Raw genomic sequence first — 27,592 nt, forward strand, 5'->3', positions numbered from 1 at the left:
TTAGTCAAAATGATTTAAGACCTGGCTGTCCTTCCGATGTCTTGCTTGCCTCCTTGGGGATGGTCTTGGCAATCGTGCTTGGAGCGCTTTGGCTTTTGCGAGGCTGGGGTCAAAGGGTGCTGGGGTGACCTTGAAGCCTTGTCTAGCTGTTTCCCAGCCAATGCCTGAAGTTGCCAGGGCTGACGACTCCGAAACGTGACTGGCCAGATACTCCTCAGCTGAAACTGCTGTCTGACCAGGCACCTCAAGTCTTTCATTTAAAGAAACTCCAAGATTTTAGTTCACTTGCACCAAGAGAGGTATGTTATCATTTTCATATGATCGTTGGGGAATAGCAAGAAGCTTAAGTAAGAAAACACTGGTCCGGCATAATTGACACATCGGTTAACTGGCCCTCAAATATACAGCTAAACACAGTAATCACTTAGTAACTCCTGAGAACCACTCTAAATCATGTAATAGCTTAAAACAAATTCAGGATTATTACTTTCAAATATATTCCAGCATAAAGAATGAATAAGCCTACTTTTTTAAAATATAAATGGTCTCTCTGAAGAGTTCAAAATCTTTCCTATTACTTATACATGTACATACACTTCCTTATAATCATCATCACACTCCCCTTTCCCCCTTTGGAAAAAGCCCTTTTCTTTCATGTAAACTTCAGCCCAACTCCCTCTGACTGACCACAAATCCCAAATCAGCATCAGTCTAGGAAGTTTTACTCTCTTCATTTGAGTGCTCACTCCCCAGCCTCATACCCTCCTTAAAAGTACCCAGCACCTTGGGATCGCCTGCCTGTCCCCTCCTGTACCAAGCCAGCTGCTGAGGCCGCTGCTGCCCTGACTGCCTGCCCTCCTAGCCTTCGCCTTCTGCTGCTGCCCACCTCTGCTCATCCACATCTGGCCCCTCCCTCTCTCTTCCAAACAGAGTGGCTAGGAAGAAAGGACGCCGCGAGATGACTGGTGCTGCACGCCAGGAATTTAAAGCTCAGTGAGTTGGTAAGCACAGCCAGTACACAGGGACAGTGTGACACAGACCAGGAGGATTTAATTCATGTGCCCGAGATGTTTGACGTTCTCCCATAATTGGGTACACTATGGATCCAAATTTTAAAAGCTTGTTCACTTCCCCCACTACCCTTCCCCCCCTCCCCCGCCGCCCTCTCAAAAACATCCAAAGCCCAACAGAAGCATTCTGAATGATCTACCACATAGAGCCATGAGTAGCCTGTCAGCATCTTGCCAGAGAAGTGAAGATGAAGAGTTATATAAGTATGTTTAGATTGTAAACATTTTCCTCAAAAAATATTCTAAACCGGGGTGGGGAACCTTTCTTCTGCCAAAGGCCATAAACAAAATTATGCACTTAAAAATTAGCCTGCTATATTTGGTCAAACATTTCATTAACTCACCCCTAATGCCTTGGCAGGGCCAGACCAAATGATTTCGAGGGCCTTATACGGACTGTGGGCCGGACGTTCCCCACCCCTGTTCTTAAACAATTCTACAAAAAAGTGACTTATCTATGTGATAGAAAAAGCTCCATTTTATTTGAAACGAAACAGAGTAAACCACGAATGTAAACCGCTAAGTGGGGAGATGACGCTGGGACCGGCGTGGAGAGAGAAGAGACCACGGGAAGCCATCCTTACCCTTTGTAACTTGCCTGGTAGCACTGGTCGGCGGGTACGCTATCCCCTGGCTCTGAAATGCTGCTTCTCCATGTGGAATGATTCACTGTCGGGCAGAGGCACTGCCTGTTTATACGTCTCTGCAAATCTGGGGAACAAGCCGCCAAGGGGAGATCGCCCTGATGAAGTTCAAATAGCAGGTCTCCTCGGGTACTGACTCCTTGGAACGGGACGGAGCACATTCTGTCTACCGGGTGATTGGAAACTCAGCTGTGACTGTCGCCTCCCTGCAGAGGAGGGGAAGGTGTAGCTCAAACCCCAGCGCCGGTTCCAGAGACCACACTGCAGGACATGGGGCAGGGTCACGGTGTCACCAAAACGTTTCAGAAACATTGGCCAGTGTAGGACGGGCCTGTCACTCGTCAGGATTCCTGTGTCTCAGTCCGGAAATGCCCATTGCATTTAATTCTTGGTGCAGGAGAAGAACCCAAAGGGGCTTGGGACTGGGACCACTGTGTCACCATGTGCAGCTGGGCGAGACACTGTACTGCTCTGGACCCAGCTCACCCAACGGGAAGATGATGGTGGGGGAGACGATCTCTAGGTCCCCAAAGTTAGAAGACTCTCCGGTTGTTGAGAGTCTCACGCTTCCGGTGTTGGAGCGAGGCAACTTCAACCAAAGAGCAGATCAAGCACTGGTCCCCTGGAGGTTATCTTGGGGCATGAGGTCAGGAGAAGCACCATTTGCGTTGGAAGCCGACAGCAAGGGCTGGCCTGGGCCCGGCGGCATTAGTTCATGGAGTAGGTCTGGGCCCAGGCAATGCCCACGTGGGAGTAGCAGTACAGGAATCCCAGGACAGAGAGCGTCACCCACGGCCAGCCTGCAGGGGGAGGACAGAGATGGAGGAGCAGTTAGAAATGCCTGGGGTGGGACCTCCCACAGATGCAAATTATCCTCCAAACAGCATAGGCCTCGGTTTACCCATTAAGACACATGCCTCCTGCAAAGTCTGCTCTAACTGGAATGCCAGCAAGTTGAACCTTACATTCCCACTGGGGTCAGCATGAAATGAGGGGTGTGCTAACACAAATGCAAACCGTGTTTAGAAACAGGGCAAGCTTTTAAAGAATACATATTTAGAAAACTAAAGCAGTTAATAATAATAATAATAATAATAATAATTTTAAAAAAAACAACAACATGCCCTGCTGGTGTGGCTCAGTGGCTGAGCATCAACATATGAACCAGGAGGTCGAGGTTCAATTCCCTGTCAGGGCACATTTCCAGGTTGCAGGCTCAATCACCAGCAAGGGGCATGCAGGAAGCAGACAATCAGTGATTCTCTCTCATCATTGATGTTTCTATCTCCCTCTCCCTTTCTCTCTGAAATCAATAAAAATTTAAAAAAAAATTTTTTTTAAAGAACAACAGTCCATGAGACCCATAGTAAATCTCAAAATATAGATTGGCCATTATTTTGAATTGAGTGTCATCGGTAAGCACACAGGAGAGCCTAAATTAAACATTTGCTTTCAAAACTCACACCTTTTAATGGTTCATTCTACAAGTACTTGTCTTAGAATATCTGATGTTCTTTTCTTTCTCCTTTTAATTAATAGCTCTTTCTGCTGAGTATTTGTTGCTTAACGATCTTCGGGTCTTCTACATGTTTTACTTATTAAAACACTTATTGGGGGCACTGGAGAGCCAGAGGTGCTATGGAGGATACCAGGTGCCAAAAAAGAAAGATCTAGTCCTACGTCAGAGGTGCTCCCACTCTCGCTTGGAAAAGACACACACCACATGGATTTATGAGCCGTGTAATATGTGCTAGATGATGACATGTACAGAGCACAGTTAAACTGCACCATATGGGATGGTAAGAATTTGTTAGATGGAAAGGGCCAGGGATGAGCTACCAGAGAGACCACCTGAAGTGTGAACGTCACAGGCCCTCCAAGGAACAGGGATCACGTGATGTGGCTACCACACAGGGAGGGGCAGGCAGGGAGGGGGCAGGGTAGGAGTAGGGAGGAGGAGGCTCTCTTCCTGCTTGCAGATGGTATCATAGATGGAGTAACAAGATACAGGTGGTGGTATCATGATATCCTATATAATCCTATATAATAAAAGGCTAATATGCAAATCGACTGACGGCGGTTGCTATGACGCACACTGACCAGCAAGGAGCAGATGCTCAACGCAGGAGCTGCTCCCCGGTGATCAGTGCGCTCCCACAGGGGGAGTGCCGCTCAGCCAGAAGCCCTCAGCCAGAAGGTGAGCGCAGTGGCGGTGGCGGGAGCCTCTCCTGCCTCCGCGGCAGCGCTAAGGATATCCAACTGACGGCTTAGGCTCGCTCCGCTTAGGGCTCCCGGACTGTGAGAGAGCACAGGTCAGGCTGAGGGGACACCCCCCCCCCCAAGTGCACGAATTTCATGCACTGGGACTCTAGTTGTTAATAAGCCATTGGTGAGGTATATAATAACTACAGCTAATGAGAAATAGGTAGAATGCAGAGCGAAATGGCTACAGCTAATAGAAAGTGAGCAGTGTCATTTTACTCGGTGCTACTATGGCTAAGTAATTCTCTAAGCAATTCCTTCGGTCTGAAGGGACAGGAAAGGCAGGGGCTGCGGATAGTGAAGGAAAAGATGATCATCATGCAGGGCCATGAGGAGTCAAAGGTTTTCTGAGAAGTGAAGGGATAATCAGAACAAGCAGCAGATCTAACAAAAAACTTTGTCTAAAATGTAACGTTGTAAAATGGTACAGCCACCATGGAAAACCATATGGAGGTTTCTCAAAAAATCAAACATAGCTTTACTACATACATATACACCCCCAAAAATGGAAAGGAATGACCAGAAGAGATATTTGTACACCCTTGTTCACAACAGCATTACTTACAATAGTCAAAGATGGAAGTAACCCAAGTGTCCATGGACAGATGAATGAATCAACAAAATAGCTATAATGGAATATTTCCAGCCTTAAAAAGGAAATTCTGACATATGCTACAATATGGTGAACCTTGAAGACATTAGGCCCAATGAAATAAGCCAGTCACAAATGAACAAATACTGTGTGATTTGCACTTACACCAGGAACCCCTCTATCAAGTTCATAGACACAGAAAGTAGAATGGGGGTTGCCAGGTGCTATGGAGGGAGAGGAGTTATTGTTTAATGGGTACAGAGTTTTGGTTTTGCAAGATGAAAAATGTTCTGGAGATGGATGGTGGTGATGGTTGCACAACAATAGGAATATACTGAATACCACTATCATACACTTAAAAATGGTTAAGATGGTAAGTTTTATGTTATATATCATTTACAGCAATAAAAAAAATTTATGCTGAGTGAAAAAAGCCATTGACAAAATAATACAGACTGTACTACTCCATTTATGTAAAATTCCAATTGATTTATGGTAACAAAAAGCACATGAGTGGCTGCCTGGGGCTGGAGCAGGGGGAGGGCTGAATGACAAAGGGTCACTAGGAAACCTTGGGGACGATGAAAATGGTTTGCAACTTGATTATGGGAATGTTTTCAAGGGTATACACATCTGGAAAATACCTTAAATGAATTTCTCGATAAAGTTGTAAAAAGAATTTTTTAAAGGTAACAGAACACTAGCAAATCACAGGTTTACGGTATGCTACAATGTCCTAGGACAGTGGTCGGCAAACTCATTAGTCAACAGAGCCAAATATCAACAGTACAACGATCAAAATTTCTTTTGAGAGCCAAATTTTTTAAACTTAAACTTCTTCTAACACCACTTTTCAAAACAGACTCGCCCAGGCCGTGGTATTTTGTGGAAGAGCCACACTCAAGGGGCCAAAGAGCCGCATGTGGCTCACGAGCCGCAGTTTGCCGACCACGGTCCTAGGACATATATGCCCCAAGGTCTTCAAATAAAAGATGCAGGAAGATACAATTCATTTTTTGTTATTAATCCTCACCCAACGACATTTTTTCCATTGATTTTCTTTTCTTAGAGAGAGTGGAAGAAAGAGAGGACATCAATGTGAGAGAGACGCATGGATTGGTTGCCTCCTGCTCGCACCCAGACAGGGGGCTGGGGATCAAACCTGCAACCCAGGTACAATTCCTTGACTGGAAATTGAACCACAGACCCTTCGGTGCGCAGACCGATGCTCTAACCACTGAGAAACATGGTCCAGGGCATACCCTCATCTACTTTACACATCTGGGCCTCAAACCCAGGTTTTGAGGCCTCAGCATTTTTTTTTTTCCCCAAAAAAGCTCACCCACTTCTTTTACATCCTCTCATGGGAAAGAAGGATTGGATGGTTCTAAACTGAAGCATGAAATCCTAAGGCATTGGTTCTCAAACATGAGCCCGCTTCAGAACTATTGGAGGGCGGGTTAAAACAGAAGGCTGGGCCGCCACCCCACCCGCTGTGGGAAGGGCCCAAGGGGTGGGCCTAAGATTTGCATCTCTAACGCCTGCCCAGGTGACCTGGACCCCGCTGGCCCAAGGACCGCCCTCTGGGAGCCACTGTCCTAGGGGAGCTCTGCAGAAAACTCTCCTCTAATGGCCGTTCCTGACCCGGTGGGCTCTCACGGAGAGGAGGCAGACGACTGCCGAGCTTTCCAGGTGGCCGGGGACTTTGCTGGGCGCCTTCTCCATTCTCAACCACCTTAGGGGGGAGCTATTATTGGCCCCAGTTTGTAGAAAAGGAAACTAAGGCTCAGAGAAGTACAGTCACGTTTCCCAGGTCTAACAGCTAACGTGGACCTCAGGGCTGTGTGTGCACGCGGGCCACATGCAGGCCAGGCTCGCACCAGCCCCTGCCTCCTGGCCTGTCCCTTTCCCTGCAATCCTCTGCCTCCAAATCTGCTTTCCTCCCTTTACTCGTGGTGCCCAAGGTAACAGGGAGGGGGACGCAGCAGGTTCTTATTAGCATCATCCATCATTAACTCACTTGGTCACCCCACCTCCAGGGGCCTCCGTTTCTCCATCTTTCCAAAGGAGGCCGAAGGAAGCACTGGTGAGCATGTTTCTGCCCTTCGTCTCATGCCTAATGTAGACTCAGCATTGAAGAGCATGCTCCCTGTGCCCGGGCGAGCTTTTATGAAGGCTGTGAGAGCCCGGATTGTTTGGCCTGCCACGGGCTTAGCCTCCACCGGGCATCCAGCAAGGTGACACAGAGGAGGGGGCGGCCCCGCGCCCTCAGGGAGCCTCCGGCCACCCTGGCAAGTCGCTTGCTAGGTGCTGCGAGCACACTTGCACTGGCACAAGCAGCGGTCTTTAATGAATCATGTTGTTCACAGTCAATTTCACAGCCTGATGAAGTCAATTTCACAACCCAGGCTGCGTTTTTCATCCTTCCCCGGCGCCCGCCCGTGCAGGCCTGCAGGCAGATGTTCGCTGAAGCCCTCGCTGCCATAAAGTAAAATCACTTCACGTGAAATTGGGGAAGCACCGAGGACAGGCCAGAGCTGCTGCTGTTGTGGTTTTTTTTTTTAATTTAAATTTTTTATTGTTGACACTTTTTAAAATTTACTCTGACAGCGCAAGGAGAAGGCGGTGCTGAAAAACACAGATTTTTCTCTCGCTTGGGGCAGATGGGTGGGGGACCTGCTTCCCAGAACACTGTCCTTGCAGCTGGAACCACAGCCCCCACCCTGGCCTCTGGGGCCAGAGGCTGCACGCTCAGAACCTGCTTCCACGGCTGTTCCTCTTCCCTGACCCGAGTCCTAACGCACCGCCTACCTAGGACTGCTGGTCACTGTTAATCCACGACCACGCTATGTAACACAGCAATGCTGCCCGGCCCACGAGCTCACGAAAGCCACTTCCCCAAAGCAAAGGGATGTGCACGGTGTGAACCAGGGTCTCTGACACACAGCCCTGACAGCCCTCACCCTCGCTGGTGTTTATGAAGCACCTACTGTGTGCTTAACATTTAGTCAGGCAGCCTGGGCACTTGCCACATGAGCAGTCTGTGTGCCCTGCGGGCTAAGAGCACACTCTGGGGCCCGGGGCTGCACCTGCACCTTCAGGTTCAGCTCCAGCTCCGTTACCCAAGCGTGCAGGTGACGAAAGGCCCAGGGAGAACACGGACAGAGACAAGACCCTCAAACTGCTGGCGACACTAATAAGTGAAATGTCAGTGTGATAGAAGCAGCTGAGCTTTAATGGTTTCTGTTTGGTTTTCTAAGCCCGCTACCCTAACGGGGATGGCACAGGTCTGGGAACCGTGTCACGGAGGAGTGGCTGACAGACCTGGCCGTGGTGATCTGCAAAGGAGGAGACCCTGGAGAAGAGAAAGTCGTTGCGTGCAGATACAGGAAAGTCGACCCTTTCAGAAGAAGGTGGGAACATACCTGCCACCCCTCTCAGGAGGCGGAGGGACACTGGCAGCTGCAGCACCCACTCGGGAACAGGCTCCGAGACACCGAGCGTCCCCGGGCCGGGGTGACGCCCAGGCGGGACAGGCGGCCGGACTCAGTGGAGGAGAGTCCGCTTTCCGACGGCAGGTGGAACCAGGTCTGACAGCCTATGAAGCTGCTCCTTTCCACCCGGGTCATGGGACCAGAGCACACATGGTAAAACGGTCCATGAATGAATGAGGATGAGATGAAGGCACATGGGTACAGGTGACTGACTCGTGAGTACTCATTCGAATACAATACAGGTAATCACAAATAACAGCTGTTGCAAAATCCCTGCACAAGAAACCACATGGATGTCCATTTGGCCTCCCTTTCCCCAGCCTGTGGGACGTAAAGCTAACCGACAGAAGCGCCCATAGTCTAGGCTGGCCCACACTTGTGGGTGTGCCTGGGAGAAGAGGCACCTGGCATGTACTGGCCATCCACACCAGCCACCCCCTCCCTCCCACCCCCAAATGAATATGCCAGAGAGAGCAGGAAAGGGAGAGAGAGAGCGATGCCTAATGGCTGGGAGCACCGGAAAAGGTGATGTCAGCAGATGCGGCTGACATGTTCTCTTCCTAGAGCCGCTGTTAGATAAAGGACTCCAAATTACTTGACTTAATGTCTCAGCACAGAGCAGAAGGATAGGCCCGAGCTCCTGGCAGCAGCGACAGCAGCGAAAGTTCTTCCTGGGGCTCTCAGAAGCGACAGTGGGCTGTGAGCACCAGCCACCCCTCGGGAAGAGAAGGAAATGTTCCTGCCTGTCAGAGCCGGCTTTGTTCTCACCCAGCTGCTCCCACTTACTGCGTCCGCAGTCCAGCCTCCTCGTCGCCATGCTGATGGGTCGGAAGGCTGGAGGTACCGTGCAGTGTGCACCATCTTCTCTGCTCCTAGTCCGGGGGCCAGCCCCACTCTCCCCCTGCTCCTGCCGCCTGGTCAAAGGCAGGCTGGCTGTGCCTGGGCTGCAGGGTCTGTCTAAGGCTCTGAGCCCATAGGGTGGTCTCATTAGTACTGACTCTAGCCACCTGAGCTGCCTGTTGCCTTCCCAAAGCGGAAATTGACAGACACACACAAAAGAGCTCTGAGATTAGTTCAGAAAAATGTGGTTCCAACACTTACAAATGGTATTGGGAAAAGGCATCTCACTTCCCAGGCCCTGGTGTAAGTGTTAGCGTAGGTAGCTAGTTAGTATTAACAAAGGAAGGAAGCAAAGGGAATCACATTAAGAAGCATGATCAACTCTGGAGCTGAATCAGACAGTAAGCCTGATTAGGTCTGGAAGTTACAGCTTCAGACACCCCAGAGGATCACAGCATTGTCCCTCCGAGGGGATTAACACCCCTCCCTCCCCAGTGTAGGGAGGGAGGACTGGCTTTCCAGTCTCCCCAAGGTACAACTGGTCCACTTGCCCCAACTGTGGGGGAAGGAATAAAGGGGAAATCCCTCTGCTGGGCCATGTGTAGAAGCCAAGATGGTGACCACAGGGGTGGAGTCTAGCCTGGGAAAGGGTCATATTGGACAAGAACACAGAACCCTGGGAAATCTAGGAAATGGATGGCTTAGGGGCGGGCCCAACACCAGCCTGCAGAGGGTTGGGAGATCGACTGGTTAATCTGAAAGAGTGCCTGGTCCTTCCCAAGCCAGAGACAATATAATCCAAGCTAACAAAGGCAGGTGCCAGCTTGCTCTCTCTTGCTCGTTCTCTCCCTGCCCCCCCCCCCCGCAACCCCCCTTTTTCTGATGAGGGTGAGCAGAGAGGCACAGAGCTGACCCACAGCACGGCTGCTCGTCTCCTGCGAAGGCCAAGGTGAGCACAGCCACCTGGCCCTGGGCAGTAGCCACGACCACAGCTATTGTCACCTCAGGCCACATGGCAAAGAGGGCCCAGTGGAGGGGCTGTGTGCTCAGCCTGAGAGTGAGAGAGAGTGCGCCGGTGAGCACAGACTCGGGCGAGGTGGACCAGTTCCAGATACCGTGTTTTACAAGGGACCCTGCCACACGGAAGCCACTTCAAGGGCTACTGGGGAGCCACAGTGTGGGCACACTGGTAAGTGGGCGTTAAGCCTGGAGAAGGCCACGGAGACAGAGCTGGGCCAACAGATGGAGGTTAGAGGAGGTGGACTTTGGCTACTGCTGGAAGGAGCCTGTACCGCCGACAGCCTCCCCACAAGGCAGAGGCATCCTGGGTGCCCACCCGTCAGCATTCAGGCAGAGTTCTGGAAGAGCCATTGTGGGTGGCTGCCTCCCATGGGCGGTGGAACCAGAGACCCCCTCCAACTCTTAGAGGTTACAGTCCATACAATTCAAGTCCTCAAATCATCCTTCCCTCCCCCCACCCAGCAAAGGGAAGAAGGAAGACTGAGGTTAGACAGACACCCTGCGTCTGAGCAGGAAGGGGGGGGGGGGGTCCTGGCTGTAGGGGACAGAAGGCCATGTTCCTGCAGGCTGTGGAAACGTCACAAGATACGGCAAGATTTTAGTCAGGCGCTCGTGAGGATATTTATCTGACGCATAAAGTGACTCAGACACATATTTGGACTCGGGCTACAGAGAAAGCCATTTTTATGCCTCAAATATCCCATTCTGAAGGGACACTATTCCTCTCTGGCTCCCGCCTCTGGCAGAGAGCCCTGGGGAGGGGAGGTGTCTGCCTGGGACAGCAGGCCGGATGCTCTGAGCCCAGGCTGGGATTAGTCCCTGCCGCCAAGGGTCCCTCCTGGCAGCCCTGCTCCCTGGGGCAGCCTGGATGGGCCTGTGCCGGCCTTTGCAGGGAGCAAGCATTCCGCAATCCCACAGGGCAGCTCTTCCTCAACTGGCAATCTGCCAGAATCAAACACCTCCAACCAATGTCCACAGGGCAGAGGGGACGGGGCAGGTGCTGACCTCGAGCCGAGGAGGAGAAAGAAAGGCAGCCTGGGTCTCTCTGGGGTTCATTAATGTGCCTGCAGTTACTAGTAAGGTATCAGCTCCTTCCCTGCCCCTCTGGGCTGCCTGTTCTGCCAGCAGGATTGGCCGGGAGGCTGGGTCCTTTGGGAACGAATCCTCATCTACTCCCTTCCTGGGGTCTTTACATGGGGTGACCTGTTGGGCCCCAGGGAAGGGATCTCGGCTGGACTCCTTGTAGAGTTCCCAGATACTCCCTCGGAGTGGGTCAGCTCTGGTGTGAAGCTGGCCCATGTCTACGAGATCACTCTACAATGTGGACCTGGACTTCTCCTGATGCTACCGGTCACACCTGTCTAGTTCTTCCTGACCTGTGCTCCAGCGACAGAGCCTGGCGTGATGGCGAAAGAAGGAACTGTGACAGTCCTGTCTCCCCCTGCCTGTTGGTGCCACTTCTGCCAACACCCTCGTATGGGGTACGGACTGGGCTGTTTTTCCCCTCCCTTGCCTGAGGGGCTGCTGTGTGCTCTATTTGAGGAGATTTGGCTCCATTCTTGCTGTAAGGGCTGGGAAGGATCTGAGCGGAGGACACACTAATCATCCTTTGACTCTCATCATTCAACACTTACTGAGCTCCTACTATATACAGGGCCCTGGGCTCAGTGCTGGGGCTACCAAAGAGATGAGAAGGCTGGTGTGCGGTTAGGGAGACAGAAATTAGATGTAAAAAGATATAACACATTCTTCTCTCTCCCCGGGGGTGAGACTGCATAGCTCTCAGGAGACAGTGATCCAGGGTATCAGAGTTCATTAACGTGCCTAATTGACTTCCCAAAGTGGCAGTCAATTAGTAACACTGCATAGAGTGCACCGTCTCCTCTTTCTCTTTCTGGATTTATAGAGAATATGTTTTTAAAAAGACAAATATGGGGCTCCTGGTCAACGAGGGAAGGAGTGTGCCACAAAGCAAATAAGTTAATAAAGGAGAGGGCGGCTCTGTGCCCACACACCTGTAGCTCATTCCTTGCCTCCCCATCACCTTATAGGGAGAGGAGGTCACAAGAGTTCCTCTTGTTTAATTAGCAGCCATACAGGAATACACAGCTGATCTAGAAAGAGATCAAACGTCTTCCATCCAAGAGCTCCCAAACGTCCTGATGAAGAGTTTGAGTTGTAGCTGAATGCCCTTCAGTGCGTTTACAGTTGCCTAAATTCCAAAGCTGCAAATAAAAGGCCCTTGTCACCTGGCAGGTGTTGCTCAGTGGTTGAGCATCGACCTATGAACCTGGAGGCCACGGTTCAATACCTGGTCAGGGCACATGCCCAGGTTGTGGGCTCAATCCCCAATGAGGAGCGTGTAGGAGACAGGTGATGGATGATTCCCTCTCATCATTGATGTTTCTATCTCTCTCTGCCGCCCCCCTTCCTCTCTAAAACCAATTTAAAAACATTTTTAAAAAGGCCCTTGTATTACATTTGCCCTTTTTGATAAAAAGAAATAATAATCAGACTATCTCCTCCTTTGCTAAATAAACTCAAGAACATACCTATAGTATACTGGTCAGCAAACTCATTAGTCAACAGAGCGGCAAACCGCGGCTCACAAGCCGCATGTGGCTCGCGAGCCGCGGTTTGCCCACCACTGCTATAGTACAACACTTTTAACGGAAACTTTAAAAGTATTTTTTTAGAAATCCCCTCTCCTTCAGCACTCTCTCTAGCACGAGTAACCACAAAGCAGAAAGAAATGATAGGACTTGCCTTCATGGCCGGGCCAGTTTCAGGAGCCAGAACTGTAAGGCCTAGAACACAACCCTGCCCTTGCACTCAGGAGTCCTGCATTCCACAGCTTGCTTGTCAGCTATGTTCACTAGCGTCTAGGAACCTCTTGTTTCTGTTCTTTAAAACTAGGATCATCAATCTCTACTCACAAAATCGTTATGAGATCATCCCTCAGCACTGCTGGTGATCAGCAGTGTGATTTCCGTCACACCAACCTGGATCCTCACGCCCAGCATTCCAACTTTCTGCTTTCCCGTTCCCCACAAGCTAGACAAGCTGGGTGACACCACCTATGACAGGTCAAGGTCGTTGGTGACTGACCTCCATGTGGTCACTGCCAAGACAACAGGGAACCTGAAGTAGCAACCTCTCGGACACAGGGTGGCCACCTCACAACGGGAAACACTGCGCTGCCTGCATCCCACCATGCGAGGGCTGTATTGGACACGAAGGTCTGCCGCGGCCACGGCGAGGCTGGCCTCCAGCGCCCCAGGCGCTGCTGACTTCGGTGTGACCAGCACTGCGCTGGGGCTACCCCATCAGACCCACTCAGGCCTATCCAGTGACTCTGAAAGCTGCTGTGGGCCCAAGGTTTGCTTTGTGAGTCCCTTGGCAATGATGTTACGCTCAGACTCCTGAATATGAGTCTGCCTTCCTGAGCTCACTTAGACATGGGGAGAAATCCTGTGTACCCTGGATGGTCAGAGGGGACCCAAAGTGTGATCCCAAGCACTATCTAAAGATAGTCCCCACATATACATACTAGAGTTGGATATATATATCCAAATATATGCTAAGTATATTTGGATATGTATTCAACTATCCTTCCACCTTCCCCAAGTATTTGACAGTTGGGCTGATTCCAAGGACTTGAATCACTGGGAGATGCTTTCATTATACACCAATTGAGTTATGTGACACAAAATTCAACGGTGCTCGATGTCTGAATCTGAATAAATTATGTAATTATTATGCTGGGAATGGTCTGGTTTTAAAAGGCTCAATTCTGGTGTCACTTGAACTGAACCACAAGTTCCCTGGACATTTCTGCACGCAGGCATGTTAATTCAAATGTTGGTACTACAACCAGTTTTTGCATTTTGCATAATGCATGTGCGGACCTCTGTGAAATTTTATAATTAATCCCGCATTTTGTATTAACACCTGTGTGGTACACGTGGCCACTAATTTCCCTATGGAACCAATAAGCACTCACTTAGAGAAAAAAAAGTGATGGGGAACACGTACGGTGTTGTGCATAATCAACCAGCTCGTGGGACTTTAACTTGCCGCGTATATGGATTTAGGGTCTTGGGATAATAACCGAACAGCACTGAATAAGCAGGTGGATATTGAAGGCAAGACTGAAGACCTCTCCTGATGAATAATGAACCCACAGCAGTGCAACAGCAGCAGAAAAAAATAATGCTGCCAATTTCCCCATCACCAGCCCCACCAAGTTTCACTGCCAGGGGAGGAAGGGCCCGAATAATAAATGCATGGCTTCAAGTCTCCATCAGCCAAGCACACACTGACTCTATTCAGAGGAGTCCTCTAAGGATCAGCGCAGCAGCAGTCAATGTACCTGAATATTTTTATCTGTGGTGGTCCTGCAGACCCCCTCCCTTACCCATGCAAAAGTGATTCAGATGCTGAGACTGATGATACCACACGTGTGCCAAGAGGGCATGGAAAATTTTACCACTCACATAACGAGGATGGCTGGGGAGGGCAGGTACCCAAGCCATTCCGAATCGGCCTGAGCAACGGGAGGGGCAAGTGCCTTGGAGTCTTATTGTGGTGGGGATGGCGCCAGGGTGAGCATGGCCTGGTCTGAACTTGCCTCCAGCCCCCAGGAAAGGAGCGAGTCCATTTTCTGATTGGCTTGCTTGCCCGGCAATGGGACGACACAGAAGATGAAGGAGGGGTGGGGCTTGAACGCTGTTGGCAGTCAAATATCAAAAATGGAGCCAGACTCCTCATTCCCATTTTCCTACCTTAGAGCTTCCATTTAGAGATTTGAAACACTATTCTCAAATCTGCCTACCGTGTGACTCAACCTAAATATCTGTCCTCCTCAGCAAAAGTTGTATAACATTTCCAGTAAGTGATGTCACGCATATCAAAGGAAACTGGCCCAGGGCCCGTACATAACAGTTGCCCAATAATTGTTTCCAAATATCAATCTGGAAATTAAAGGGGGGGGGGATCTGTTTCCTATAAATAGTTTCACCTTTATCCTTACTCTGTGTTCTTGTAAAAAGCAGAGAGAGGCCACCAGCGCTAGTAAGACCTTTGAAACTATTTACCAGAGATACTGGGATAAGGGGAGGAAAAAGGAGAGAAGAAGGGGGTACAAGGCTGGAGGGAGGGACAGAAGGGGGGCTCCGAGCACTGCAGAGGGCAATTCCCCTAAGTGCCACAGAACATGTCTGTCTGAGGCACCTCAGCTGGTCACAGTGGACAGGCAGGTCCTCGCTAGCAAAAGGATGGCTCTAATAGGGAGGGGTAAAGGACAGGAAATGGTAAGTTATGAGGTGAATTGTACCCCCTAGAACCGTGGTCGGCAAACTGCGGCTCGCGAGCCACAGGCGGCTCTTTGGCCCCTTGAGTGTGGCTCTTCCACAAAATACCACGGCCTGGGCGAGTCTATTTTTGAAGAAGTGGCATTAGAAGAAGTTTAAGTTTAAAAAATTTGGCTCTCAAAAGAAATTTCAATTGTTGTACTGTTGATATTTGGTTCTGTGGACTAATGAGTTTGCCAACCACTGGCCTAGAAGATATGTTTAAGTCTCAACCCCCAATTCCTCAGAATGTGACCTTATTTAGAAATATGGTCTTTGCAGATGTAATCAAGTTAAATGAGATCATAGTCAATTAGAGTGGGCCCTCAATCCCATATGACTGATGCCCTTAGAGAAAGAGGAAAGAGGGACACGGAGACTGACAGGGAGCCTGCCACGTGGTGACAGAGGCAGGAGCGCCAAGGGCTGCTGGCCATCGCCTGAAGCTGGGAGAGGCAAGGACGGACTCCCCAGAGGCTCAGAGGAGCACGACCCTGCTAACACCTGGGTTCCAGACTTCTAGCCTCCAGACTGTGAGAGAATACGTTCTGTGCGTAAGCCACCCTGTTATGGCACTGTTACAGCAGCTTTAGGGAACTAATAGAGTAGAGAAGAGATCATCCATTACTTCCTTTTTCTTTCTTCTTTGATGATTTGAGTGTATAATTTTACTCAAAACTGGAATACTTGCAATGCTAAAGTTTTGTGTGTTTTTTTTAGAATGATGAGCAATCACAGATCTCCATATATTGCCATTTAGCCTTTAATCCCTCAAAATTATTTTAAATATACAAGAAGAACATATTTTAGATAAAATATCTGGAGTTTGGGTTCATAAAAACTTTTATACCACATGGTTCATATTATAACAAGTTGGCAAACAGAAGATAAAGATGCATTTCTGCACGATCTGTAAGCAAAGGCAAAATGTTAACAGTGATTACCTCTGGGTTATGGGACTATGTGGGACTTCCTTTCTAAAAATAACTTTCAAATTGTCCTCATTGTAATAAGAAATATTTTTTAAAGGAACACATTTCACTTTCCATTATTATTTTCACAAAAGCAAGAAATATGATTTAATGCCTTTTTCTTGACTTTTGATCCTACTCAGAGGTACGTTCATGGCCTCCTGATTAGGCCTAGAAGGGCAAGCAGTGACTGACACATCCGTTTTTTCCTTTAGAAATTGGATAAAGATTAACTTATTCTGCCAGCACAGCAGACTCAGGCCAAAGAACTTGTGGGCATTTTTTTTCTGATTTAGTATAACAAGCTAGATAGTCCTCTTATTCTCAGGAGTTTTCACAAATAGGCCTTAAAGTCCAGCTCCTTATAAATCACTTTGTAACATAAACCAAACATATTTAAAAGAAACAGAGAGTTTTGGTTCTGCTATGATTGCACAAACCCAATATAACCTCGTTTCCTACTACTTACAACTAAAAACTGTACAAAAATACATAAAGCAACTACCTGAGGACTCAAAAAAAAAAAAAGTAAACAAAGGCAGCAGCTTTTGAAGGAGTCAAAATTTGGGGAGCACAGGGGTAAGATTCCCACTGTAGTTTGGTGGTTGTTGTTTTTTCTCTTTGATCTCTCAGCTGTGCCCAGAGAGTGGGTCCGACTGTGGAGCTGCAGGGCGGAGCAGCCTTATGGGCTGGCAAAACTCTGATAGAAATCTTGTCTTTCTGCCTAGAGCAGTGGTCGGCAAACTCATTAGTCAACAGAGCCAAATAGCAACAGTACAACGACTGAAATTTCTTTTGAGAGCCAAATTTTTTAAACTTAAACTATATAGGTAGGTACATTGTTATTAACTTAATTAGGGTACTCCTAAGCTGGCCTTTGCTAAAATCTCAAGGGGCCAAAGAGGGGCATGTGGCTCGAGAGCCTCAGTATGCTGACCAGGGGCCTAGAGAAACCAAAAGAGGCCTCCTGCAGGCTGGAGAGTGTAAGGGGAACACTGGAGGAGAGCAAGAATGAGCTGAGAATGGAAATGCAGAACTTGCAGTTTGAACACAACCAAGTTAATTGGTCTATATCTTGTGTAGTCAGTGACTACATAGGTGTACACACTTGTCAAAATTCATCAACCACTATACGGTACTTAACATGGCTGCATTTTATTGTATATGTTATACCTAAATGAAGCTGATTTAAAAATAAAAACGAGAGCCCAGAAATAAACCCATGCATACATAGTTAACTTATAACAAAGGAGCTAAGAATATAAAATAGGAAAAGGACAGTCTTTTCCATCAACAGTGTTGTGAAAATTGAACAGCCACATGCTAAAGAATAAACTGGACCATGAAAATTAACTCAAAATGAATTAGAGACTTGAGCATAAGAACTAAAAACATAAAGCTCCTAGAAGAAAATATCGGTGGTAAGCTCTCAGGGATGATTTTTTGAATCTGACACCAAATGCAAAAGCAACAGCAGCAAAAACTAAATAAGCCAGACTACATCAAACTAAATCACCCCTGCACAGCAAAGAAAACCATCAACAAAATTAAAACACAATCAATTGAATGGGAGAAAATATTTGCCCATCATATATATGATAAGGGGCTAATATTCAAAATATTATCCTACATAATAAAAAGGTAATATGCAAATTGCATCACTCTGCTACACCCACGATTGGGCCGGCTGGAGGCACGGGGGGCGGGACTCAGGGTGGCCGATTGGCTGGCTGTAGGAGCAGGGGGCGGGGACTCGCGAGAGGACCCACGGGGCCAGTGGCGGAACTCGGGGTGGCCAATTGCGTGGCTGCCGGCACCAGTTTTCCGCCAGCACCAGTTTTCCTCTGGCCCCCCCACCCCCATCGGAGCGCCTCCTGAGTCCCGCCCTCAGCCTTCGGGAGGCGCTCCTATCAGCAGGTGGCCAGAGGAAAACTGATGCTGGCGGAAAACTGGTGCTGGCAGCCAGGTGAAGGAAAGTCTATTGCACGAAACTTCGTGCAACAGGCTTCTAGTATAACATACAAAAATTAACCCATACAACTCAATGTAAAACAAAACAAAACACAAAAACAATCCAATTAAAAAATGGGTCAAAGAGCTAAATAGACATTTTTCCGAAGAAGACATCCAGATGGTCAACAAGTACATGAAAAGATGCTCTACATCATTAATCATCAGGAAAATGTAAATAAAAACCTGTTAGAATGGCTAATATCAAAAACACAAGAAATGGAAGGGGTCGGTGAGGATGTGGAGAAAAGGGTATCCTTGTTTACTGTTGGTGAATTGTAAATTGGTACTGACACTATGGAAAACAATATATAGATTCCTCAAAATTTTAAAAATAGAACTACCATATGATCCAGCAAGTCCTCTTCTGGGTATTTATACAAAGAAAACAAAAACACTAAATCAAAAAGATACATGTTTCCCCATGTTCACTGCAGCATTATTTACAATAGCCATGATTTATGGAAGCAACCTAAGTGTCCATCGATGAATGAATGAATGAATGAATGAAGTTATGGCATAGCCCTGGCTCAGTTATAGTTGGAGCATCATCTTCTATACCCAAAGGTCAAGGGTTCCATTACAGGTCAGGGCACATACCTAGGTCACAGGTTTGATCCCCCATTGGGGCACATACAGGAGGCAACCAATTAATGTCTGTCTGTCTCTCTCTCTCTCTCTCTCTCTCCCTCCCTCCTTCCCTCCCTCCCTCCCCTCCTTCTCCCTCTGTCCCCTTCCCCTCTCTCTAGATTCAATAAAACATATCTTTGGGTGAGGTTAATAAAAAGAAAAAAAAGTTATATATAAAATTAACAAAGAATTTTGTGAAGACTAAATAGGACAATATAAGCAAAGGCCTAGGCAAATGCAATTAGATGTTAGAGGACTTTCACTTCCAGGTGACCACTGGAGGGCATGTTAATGGGCAATAAGGGTAAGTTACAAGGAGAGGCCTTACTAGTGGCAAAGGCTATTAGACAGACTCATATTACTGCTGCCTTATAACAAGTTGTTTTAAGCAAAAAGTGTTCCATAGTTAAATGTTTAGGAGACGATGAATTAAAGTTGAATAAATGTCCTTACTATATGTCAAGAGTGTCAATGTACATGGTAAATTCTCTCTTTTTTTAAAGAAGTTGACATCAATTTTTTTAAATCCTTGCCTGAGGATATGTTTATTGATTTTTAGAGACAGAAGAAGGGATGGAGGAAGAAAGGAAAACAGGGAGGGAGAGAAGGAGGAAGAGAGGGAGGAGGAGAGAAAGAAAACATTCGTGTGAGAGAGAAAACATCAATCGGTTGCCTCCTGCCCCAACCAAGGATCAAACCTACAGCCGAACTGTGTGCCCTGGCAGGGAACTGAACCTACCACATTTAGGTGTACAGAATGATGCTCCAATCAACTGAGCCACCCAGCCAGGACAATACAGTAAATTTTTAAAAGAAGACAGGCTACGTAAAAGTTTCTCAACTAATTTTGCTAAGGATCCCTTTGTAGGTGGGACATTTCCCTCTCCCAAGAGTGTTATTTCAAGGATTAAACTTGGAGAACACTGGAAAAGGCTGACCTCTTGAAATGAGCATGAACCTGAGAGTCAGGAGGTCTGGCCTCTAGTTCTGGTCCCACACAAGTAACTTTACCTCTGTGGGCCTCACTGTCCCTTTCTCCAACATGGGAGGCTGAGGCCAGAATCTGTCCCAAGTCCTTTGGATCTAACTTTCCACAATTCTATGCCTCTGCAAAGTATACTTGATTATATTGCTTTAGACCTGATGGTGAACCAGAGGATCTCCAAATTTGCAAATAATTATTCAAAACTGTCCATATTTTCAACTCCAAATCTCAAAAATAAATTAATTTTTTCATGGCATGAAAATTTCCAGAAGTATTACAATTCAATTCTTGGCATATAAATACATCACTTTCCACTAGCTCTAAGCACCGCTGGCTCATCTGTGTAATGTTTCCAGATGCTTCTGCAATTAGCTCTGCTGTATTTAAATTCTGTCCACTTTAAATTGAATAAGATGTTCCCTCTTCTCTCCCAACAAAGCTGTCTAATGGCAAAAATAATGGAGCTAACGAGGGAGGGACACAGGAAAGCTGTGCTCTGTAGGCTGTTGGTTCACACAAAACCTTTAAGTAATACATTTCCCAGTGCTAAATCAAGGAATCTATCAATATTGAAGAAATGTCAAATCTCACCAAATATCCTATATAATAAAAGGCTAATATGCATATTGTCCCCTCAACCGGGAGTTCGACCAGGGGGCGGGGCCAGCCAGCCAACCACCCACAGCCCCTCCCTCCCACTGGCCCCACCACCGATCATTCCCCCCAACCCCGATCAGGGGGAGGGCCAGCCTGACCCCAGCTGTGCATGAATTTGTGCACTGGGCCTCTAGTATAAACATGTTCAGTGCAACTCTAATCAAATCTCAACCTATTTACTTATTTTGTAGAAATTGGCAAGATGTTTCTAAATATTGTATGAAAAGCAAAATAATCTTGGAGAACGAAGGTGGAGGAGTTATATTACCAGCAACAAGAATTATAAAATAGTCATGGGGATGTAAAGTACAGCATAGGGAATATAGTCAACAATATTGTAATAACTCTGTATGGTGTAGATGGGTACTAGAAATGCCAGGGGTGAAGTATGTGATTATCTAACCTCTATGCTGAACACCTGAAACTAATACAAAATAATGTTAAGTGTAAATTGAAAAATAAAAAATATATATAATTATAAAACTTCACTAATGTAAGCAGAGTACAAACAGACGCATAGGTACAGGGAACATTTTGGTGGTTGCCAGATGGAAGGGGGATTGCAGAGATGGGTAACAAAGGTGAAGGGATTTAAAAGTACAAGTTGGTCATTACAGAATTGTCATGGGGATGTAAAGTACAGCATAGGAAATATAGTCAGTAATATTGAAATAACTATGTATGGTATCAGATGGGTACTAGATTTATTGGGGTAATCACGTCATAAGTAATATAAATGTCTAATTACTGGGTCGTACACCTGAAACTAATAAAATATTGTACGTCAACTGTAATTGAAAAAGAAAAAGCATTTTAAAAAGACAATACAATTTTGGCCCACAAGACAAATACACCATTGGACATCTGACTTATGGCAAAGACTGCACCACATATCAGTGGGGAAATGACAGTCTTTCAATGAATGTTGCTAGGTCAATTAGATATTCACATAGACCCCAAAAATATTGATCCTTATCTCATCTCATGCACAGAAAATTAATTCCAAATGGAGTATAGCTCTAAATGGGAAAGGTTAAAAAGTAAAGCTTCTAGAAAATAATGTAGAATGATATTTTAATAACCTTAGGGTAAACAACATTTCTTAATGAGGACACAGAAAACATTAAAAATGAGGGAAAAGACTTAACGGAAATCAGAAACTGTTCATCAGAAAACATCATTAAAAGAGTAAAATATGGAAGCCACAGAGTGGGAGAACATATTTGCAATACATAAAATCAACAAGACTCTTACCCAGAATACATAAAGAATACTTATACATCAAGAAGAAAAAAGCAATTGACTCAATTTTTTTAAATGGCCAAAAGACTTCTAGAGGCATTTCACAAGAGAGAATACACAGGTACAATACACATATGCAAAAACACTTAAAAACTTTAGTTATCATGGAAACGCAAATGAAAATCATATGCATATTGTCCCCTCAACTCCCGGTTGAGGGGACAATATGCATATTAGCCTTTTATTATATAGGATATTTGGTGAGATTTGACATTTCTTCATATACATACTCAAGCCAGAAGAGCTAAAATTAAGAAGATGGACAATTCCATGTTTGGGGAGAGGATTCAGAACCACTGGAATCCTCCTTGTACTAGTCTACACTAATAAAAGAGAAAAATGCTAATTGACCGTACCTTCACTACTCCCACAGCCAATCAGAGTGAGTATGCAAATTAACCCAACAAAGATGGCAGTTAATTTGCATATGCTGAGGGAGGGAGGAGTGAAGACTGAAGACAGCATAGAAGGAAGCGGGAGGGAAAGCAGAAAGCAAGGTGGCTGCGGGAGGGAAAGCGCGGGCAGGGGGGGCAGCGGCTGCAGGAGGGAAAGCGTGGGTTGGGGGTGGGGGGCAGTGGCTGCAGGAGGGAAAGCGCGGAGGGAGGGGGGTGGGAGAGGTGGCAGTGGCGGGAGGGAAGCCCGCCAGAAGCCCTGTTCTTGCAGGAATCTTCCTGCAACGGGCCTCTAGTTAGAGAATAAATTGGTGCCATTACATTAGAAAATTGGAGTTATCTACTGAAATTGATCACACACACATCCTAAGACCACACCATTTCCTTCCTGGGTTCATACCCTATAGAAGTGTGTACATATGTACACTAAAAGGCATGCACAAGACTTTTCAAAGAAGCACTATTTGTAACAGCCTCAATCTAAAAACAATCTAAAAAGTCCATCAACAGTTGAATAGATACATGCATTATGTTACATTCACATAATGAAATACCATACCGCAATAAAAACGAATAAACTATTGCTACACGTAATGGTACTGATGAAACTCTCAAGCATAACACTGAAAGAAGACAGATGTAAAAGAAATATAGTCAGATCTGCTAATGTGATGTATGTGTTCCTAAAAATCACCACACAATGCAAAATCATACAATTAAAACCACAGGACTTAATCGAAGGAAAAAAAAAGAATTAGAGGTATAATATCCAAAAATCTTGCCAGCAACACATTTTTTAAAAAGATAGAAATCCAATAAGAGCGGTAGCATGGTCTTAGATATCTAAAATGGTTAGAAATACATACTAAATAAATAGTACGTTAGGTTTACAAAGACCTGAAGTTTGCTTATGGAAGTGAGTGTCAGAAGGGTTGCAGCTTGCAAATTACTGTGAAGTGATGGAAGGAGCGCTATCTGAAATTGGGTGGAGAATTATGGCAGATCTGACAGTAACATCAGAAGCGGCTGGGTGTAACTCATGATGCGCCGGGTGAACTGAGGTGGCTGGCAGAGGTTTGAAGTGTGTGCAGGTGTGCGCGCTGTGCGTTCCTACTGGGCTCGGTGCAGCTGGGTAGTTTTTTGCATTCACCTAGAGCTTTCTTGAAGACAAAATTGCAAATATGCAAACACTAAATTGCATTATGCTTAAATTGTTCCCTAATGTATCAGTCACGGTGGAAATTTGCATTTTCAAACAAGCATTATAGCAGAATTGACAGAACCTTGTTATTCTATTTAAATGAGTTCAAACACAGGCAAAAGTAACCTATGACATTAGATATCAAGATTCTGGTTATCCTACAGGGGGTTGTGGCTAGAAGGCATGACAGGGAGAAACCTCTAGAGTGCTGGGTAGTGGTTAAACAGGTATGTTCGGTTTGTGAAAATGCATCATGCCACACACACTGTACATCTGTGCACTTTAATTTGTATGTTATATTTTTAACAAGCCTTTGAGGAAGGCTTCCTGGGATGGGATGAGATAGGATGGGAGGAAGAGTAAACTGATGGAAGAAAGGGCAGTAAATGTATGTATGATGGATGGATGGATGGATGGATGGATGGATGGATGGATGGATGGACTGAGGAACAAATAGAATAACAATGGCAGACCCCCACACTAATTTTCAACAGATTTGTTGAGACAGAATTAAAATACCATATGATTAACCCATGTGAAGTGTACAATTCAATGGCTTTTAATAGACTTACAGAGTTGTGCCATCATCACAACAATCAATTTTAAAACATCTTATAATCCCCTCCCAAAAAATAAATCCCATGCTTAATAGCCATTGCCCTCTAAACTCCCATCCCATCCAGCCCTATACAACCACAAATACATTTTTTGTCCCCATAGATTTGCCTATTCTGGACATTTCTTAGAAATGAAATCACACAACACGGGATATGGTCCTTAGTGACTGGCTTCTCTCACTCACACTAATGTTGCCAAGGTTCCCTATGTGATAGCATGTATCAGTACTTCATTGCTCTTGATTACTGAATAATATTCCATTGTATAGATATTCCACACCTTCTTTATCTATTCACCAACTGGTAAGACATACAGGCTGTTCCCACTTTTCTCACTATTATGAATAATGCTGCTATGAACATCTGTATATAAGTTATTTATACCTAGGAGTGGCATTGTTAGGTCATATAATAACTCTATGTTTAACTGTTTGAAGAACTGCCAGACTATATTCTAAAGTGTCTGTTTTCTATTTTCTATTTCCACAGGCAGAGAATGAGGGTTCAAATTTTCCACATCCTCACCAACACTTATTTTTCATTTTGAGCTTGTTTGCTTTAGAAATATTAGTGTTTGTGAAGTGATATCTCATTGTGGTTTTGATTTGCATTTTCTGGATACCTAATGATGAATGTTGACTATCAATGATGAATGTTGACTATCGTTTTCATGTGCTTATTGGTCATTTTATATCCTCTTTGGGTAAATGTTTATTCAGATCCTTTGCCCATTTTAAATAGAGTTATGTATCACTTTATTATTGAGTTATAATAACTCTTTATATGTATTCTAGATAAAAATTCCTTATCAGATCCATGGTTTGCAAAACTTTCTCCCATTCTAGTTATATTTTCACTTTCCTGATGATGTTCTTTGAATTAAAAATTTTTTTCTTTTAATGAACTTTTAATTTTTGAATGATTTACAGAAAAGTTGCAAAGATAATACAGAGAGTTCCCATATACCCCTCACCCAGTTTCTCCTAACAGCACGTTTGTCAAAATAGAGAAACCAACATTGGTCATTGTTAACTAAACTTCCTACTTTATTCTGACTTCACCAATTTTTCTTTTCCTTTCTAAAAATATTTTTTTTATTGATTTTAGAGAGGAAGGGAGAGGGAGAGAGAGAGAGAGAAACATCAATGATGCAATGTCAAGAGAGAATCCTTGAATCATTGATCGGCTGCCTCCTGCACGTCCCCTACTGGGGATCGAGCCCGCAACCTGGGCATGTGCCCTTGGCTAGAATCGAACCTGGGACCCTTCAGTCTGCAGGCTGACGCTCTACCCACTGAGCCAAACCAGCTAGGGCGCCCGCCAGTTTTCTTAATAATGTCCCTTTTCTGTTCCAGATTCCAATCTGGCATTCCACCTTGTATATTATAGCTCTTGATTTTTATTTTCTTACCATTCACTTCTTTTTTTAAAATATATTTTTATTGATTTCAGAGAAGAAGGAAAAGGGAGAGAGAGAGACAGAAACATCAATGATGAGAGAGAATCGTTGATCGCTGCCTCCTGCATGCCCTCTACTGGAGATTGAGCCCGGAACCTGTGCATGTGCCCTGACCAGAAACTGAACCATGACTTTCTGGTTCAAAGGTCGATGCTCAACCACTGAGCCACACTGGCCAGGCTACCATTCACTACTTTGTCCTCAAAGCACTGCAGTACATTTACTGTGTTTGCTTATGGCTGCATCGCAAGCACCCAGTATAATGACCAGCAGGAATACAGGCCTTCTCCTTCAAGCTATTTTCCCCTTAAAAAAAATATCTTAGCCTCACCCAGCCTCACCTGACCACTGTGCCTCTTTCCCCGAATCATTTAGGCTGGGATGCTTCCCAGATTTCTTAGTTCTGTGTACCTTTGCTTCTTTTAGTAAAGTCCTGGCTAATGGTAGTGATTTTTCACAGCAATGCAAAAGGTATGATCCGACCCTCCAGCCATTTTGTGGGGCAGCCACAAAACATAATGAGAAAAGTAATCAAGAGGCAAGCTTCAAATATGAGAAAAGTGAGTGATAGATTCCTGTGGACACAAACGGAATGTTAAAATAGGACCAGAAACAATTTTATGTTAAAACCCAACTGGTTTCTTCTAGTTTAGTCAAAAACACAACAAAAAACAACTTTCTGAGAAAGGCCTGGCTCCCAAGACCACCGTTTGGCTATTTGTCATTTGAAAATCATCAAATAACAGCACCCGTTACGTTGTCTGGCATCTTTTAGGCTCTGCATGACTGACAACCCTCAGAATGGAAACGATCCACTCTTGCATATTACAACTGTGCTCACCGGGCAAACCAGAGACGGCTTTCTAACGCTCTCCGCACAGTGTTCCAGTCCCTGGCTGAGCCCTCAGCTACCTGTTTCCTTCGTCCCCCTAAGGGCCGTGGTCGGCAAACCGCGGCTCGCGAGCCACATGCGGCTCTTTGGCCCCTTGAGTGTGGCTCTTCCACAAAATACCACGGGCTGGGCGAGTCTATTTTGAAGTGGCGTTAGAAGAAGTTTAAAAAATTTGGCTCTCAAAAGAAATTTCAATCGTTGTACTGTTGGTATTTGGCTCTGTTGACTAATGAGTTTGCCGACCACTGACCTAGAGCGGTGGTTCTCAGCCTTTCTAATGCCGCGACCCTTTAATACAGTTCCTCATGTTGTGGTGACCCCCAACCATAAAATTATTTTCGTTGCTACTTCATAACTGTCATTTTGCTGCTGTTATGGATCGTAATGTAAATATCTGTGTTTTCCGACGGTCTTAGGCGACCCTGCTAGCGGTTCTCAACCTGTGGGTTGCGACCCCCAGGATGAGAATCCCCGCTGTAGAGCCATAGGTAACTCCCTGTGGAACATTCCCTGGGCCCCTGGAAGACTTGTAAGGAACACAACCATCTTTTAAAACAAAATATTAGATTTCCCTTTCATTTTACTAATAGCAGGCGGGTCTTCTTAGTTTTTTCTTCCCCTCGAGGTCACATGAAAATGCCACCAAAGAAATAAAGCAAAGTCCTGAGACCTGCTGCCTAGGGACCTAAATGGGGCTAAAATTAGCAGCTGCCTGCTTCTCTGGGCCAGAGCCGGCTGCAGCTGGAGCGTGACCATCCCCAGAGGAGGGCAGAGGGGAGCAGAGAGGCGCCGCTCACCTGGCCCCTGGGACCGGCTTCGAGCCTCGGCCGGCTGGATGCTGGGCGGCCCCAAGTGGAGGATCAGCCCCGCCTTCCGGCCTGACAGGGGTGACACTTCCAGACCAGTGAGTTCTGTCTGCTGCTCTCTGTATCATCAGTGTCGTGGGTTGAGGAGGACACACGAGGGAAAGGTGAGTATTACGGCAGGTGGCCGCTGGAACTTCAGCTTTGGTTTAAAATCCACTAATTAGCGCCTCCCTGGACGGTCACTGTGGGCCCCTGCTTCTGCTCGCCCGTCTTCACTGACCACACCGCGCACGCTGAATGGAATCACCCGAGAAAGACAAGGCTCGCCAGCAACTAGCAGTTTCGTCACCTTCACTGGGCCCTCACCGGCCTCTGGCTCCGAATACCCTGCTCCGAT

General features: G+C 46.2%; 1 protein-coding gene across 5 annotated transcripts in view; it reads right to left on the minus strand.

The window, feature by feature from the left end:
- Positions 1 to 1,257: 1,257 nt before the first annotated feature.
- HHAT (hedgehog acyltransferase) overlaps positions 1,258 to 27,592 on the minus strand; it is a 174,308-nt gene continuing 147,973 nt past the window's right edge. For 4 of the 5 annotated variants that reach the window (XM_079761624.1, XM_079761623.1, XM_079761622.1 and 1 more), the window contains one exon: positions 1,261 to 2,514. In XM_079761624.1, the coding sequence (XP_079617750.1) occupies positions 2,423 to 2,514 (92 nt within the window). In that variant the 3' untranslated portion in view covers positions 1,261 to 2,422. Of the gene's footprint in view, positions 2,515 to 27,592 lie in introns of all 5 variants that reach the window. The other variant, XM_079761620.1, reaches the window with a different exon arrangement.

Source organism: Cnephaeus nilssonii, assembly GCF_951640355.1.
Source record: "Cnephaeus nilssonii genome assembly, chromosome: 21".
NCBI lineage: Eukaryota > Metazoa > Chordata > Mammalia > Chiroptera > Vespertilionidae > Cnephaeus > Cnephaeus nilssonii.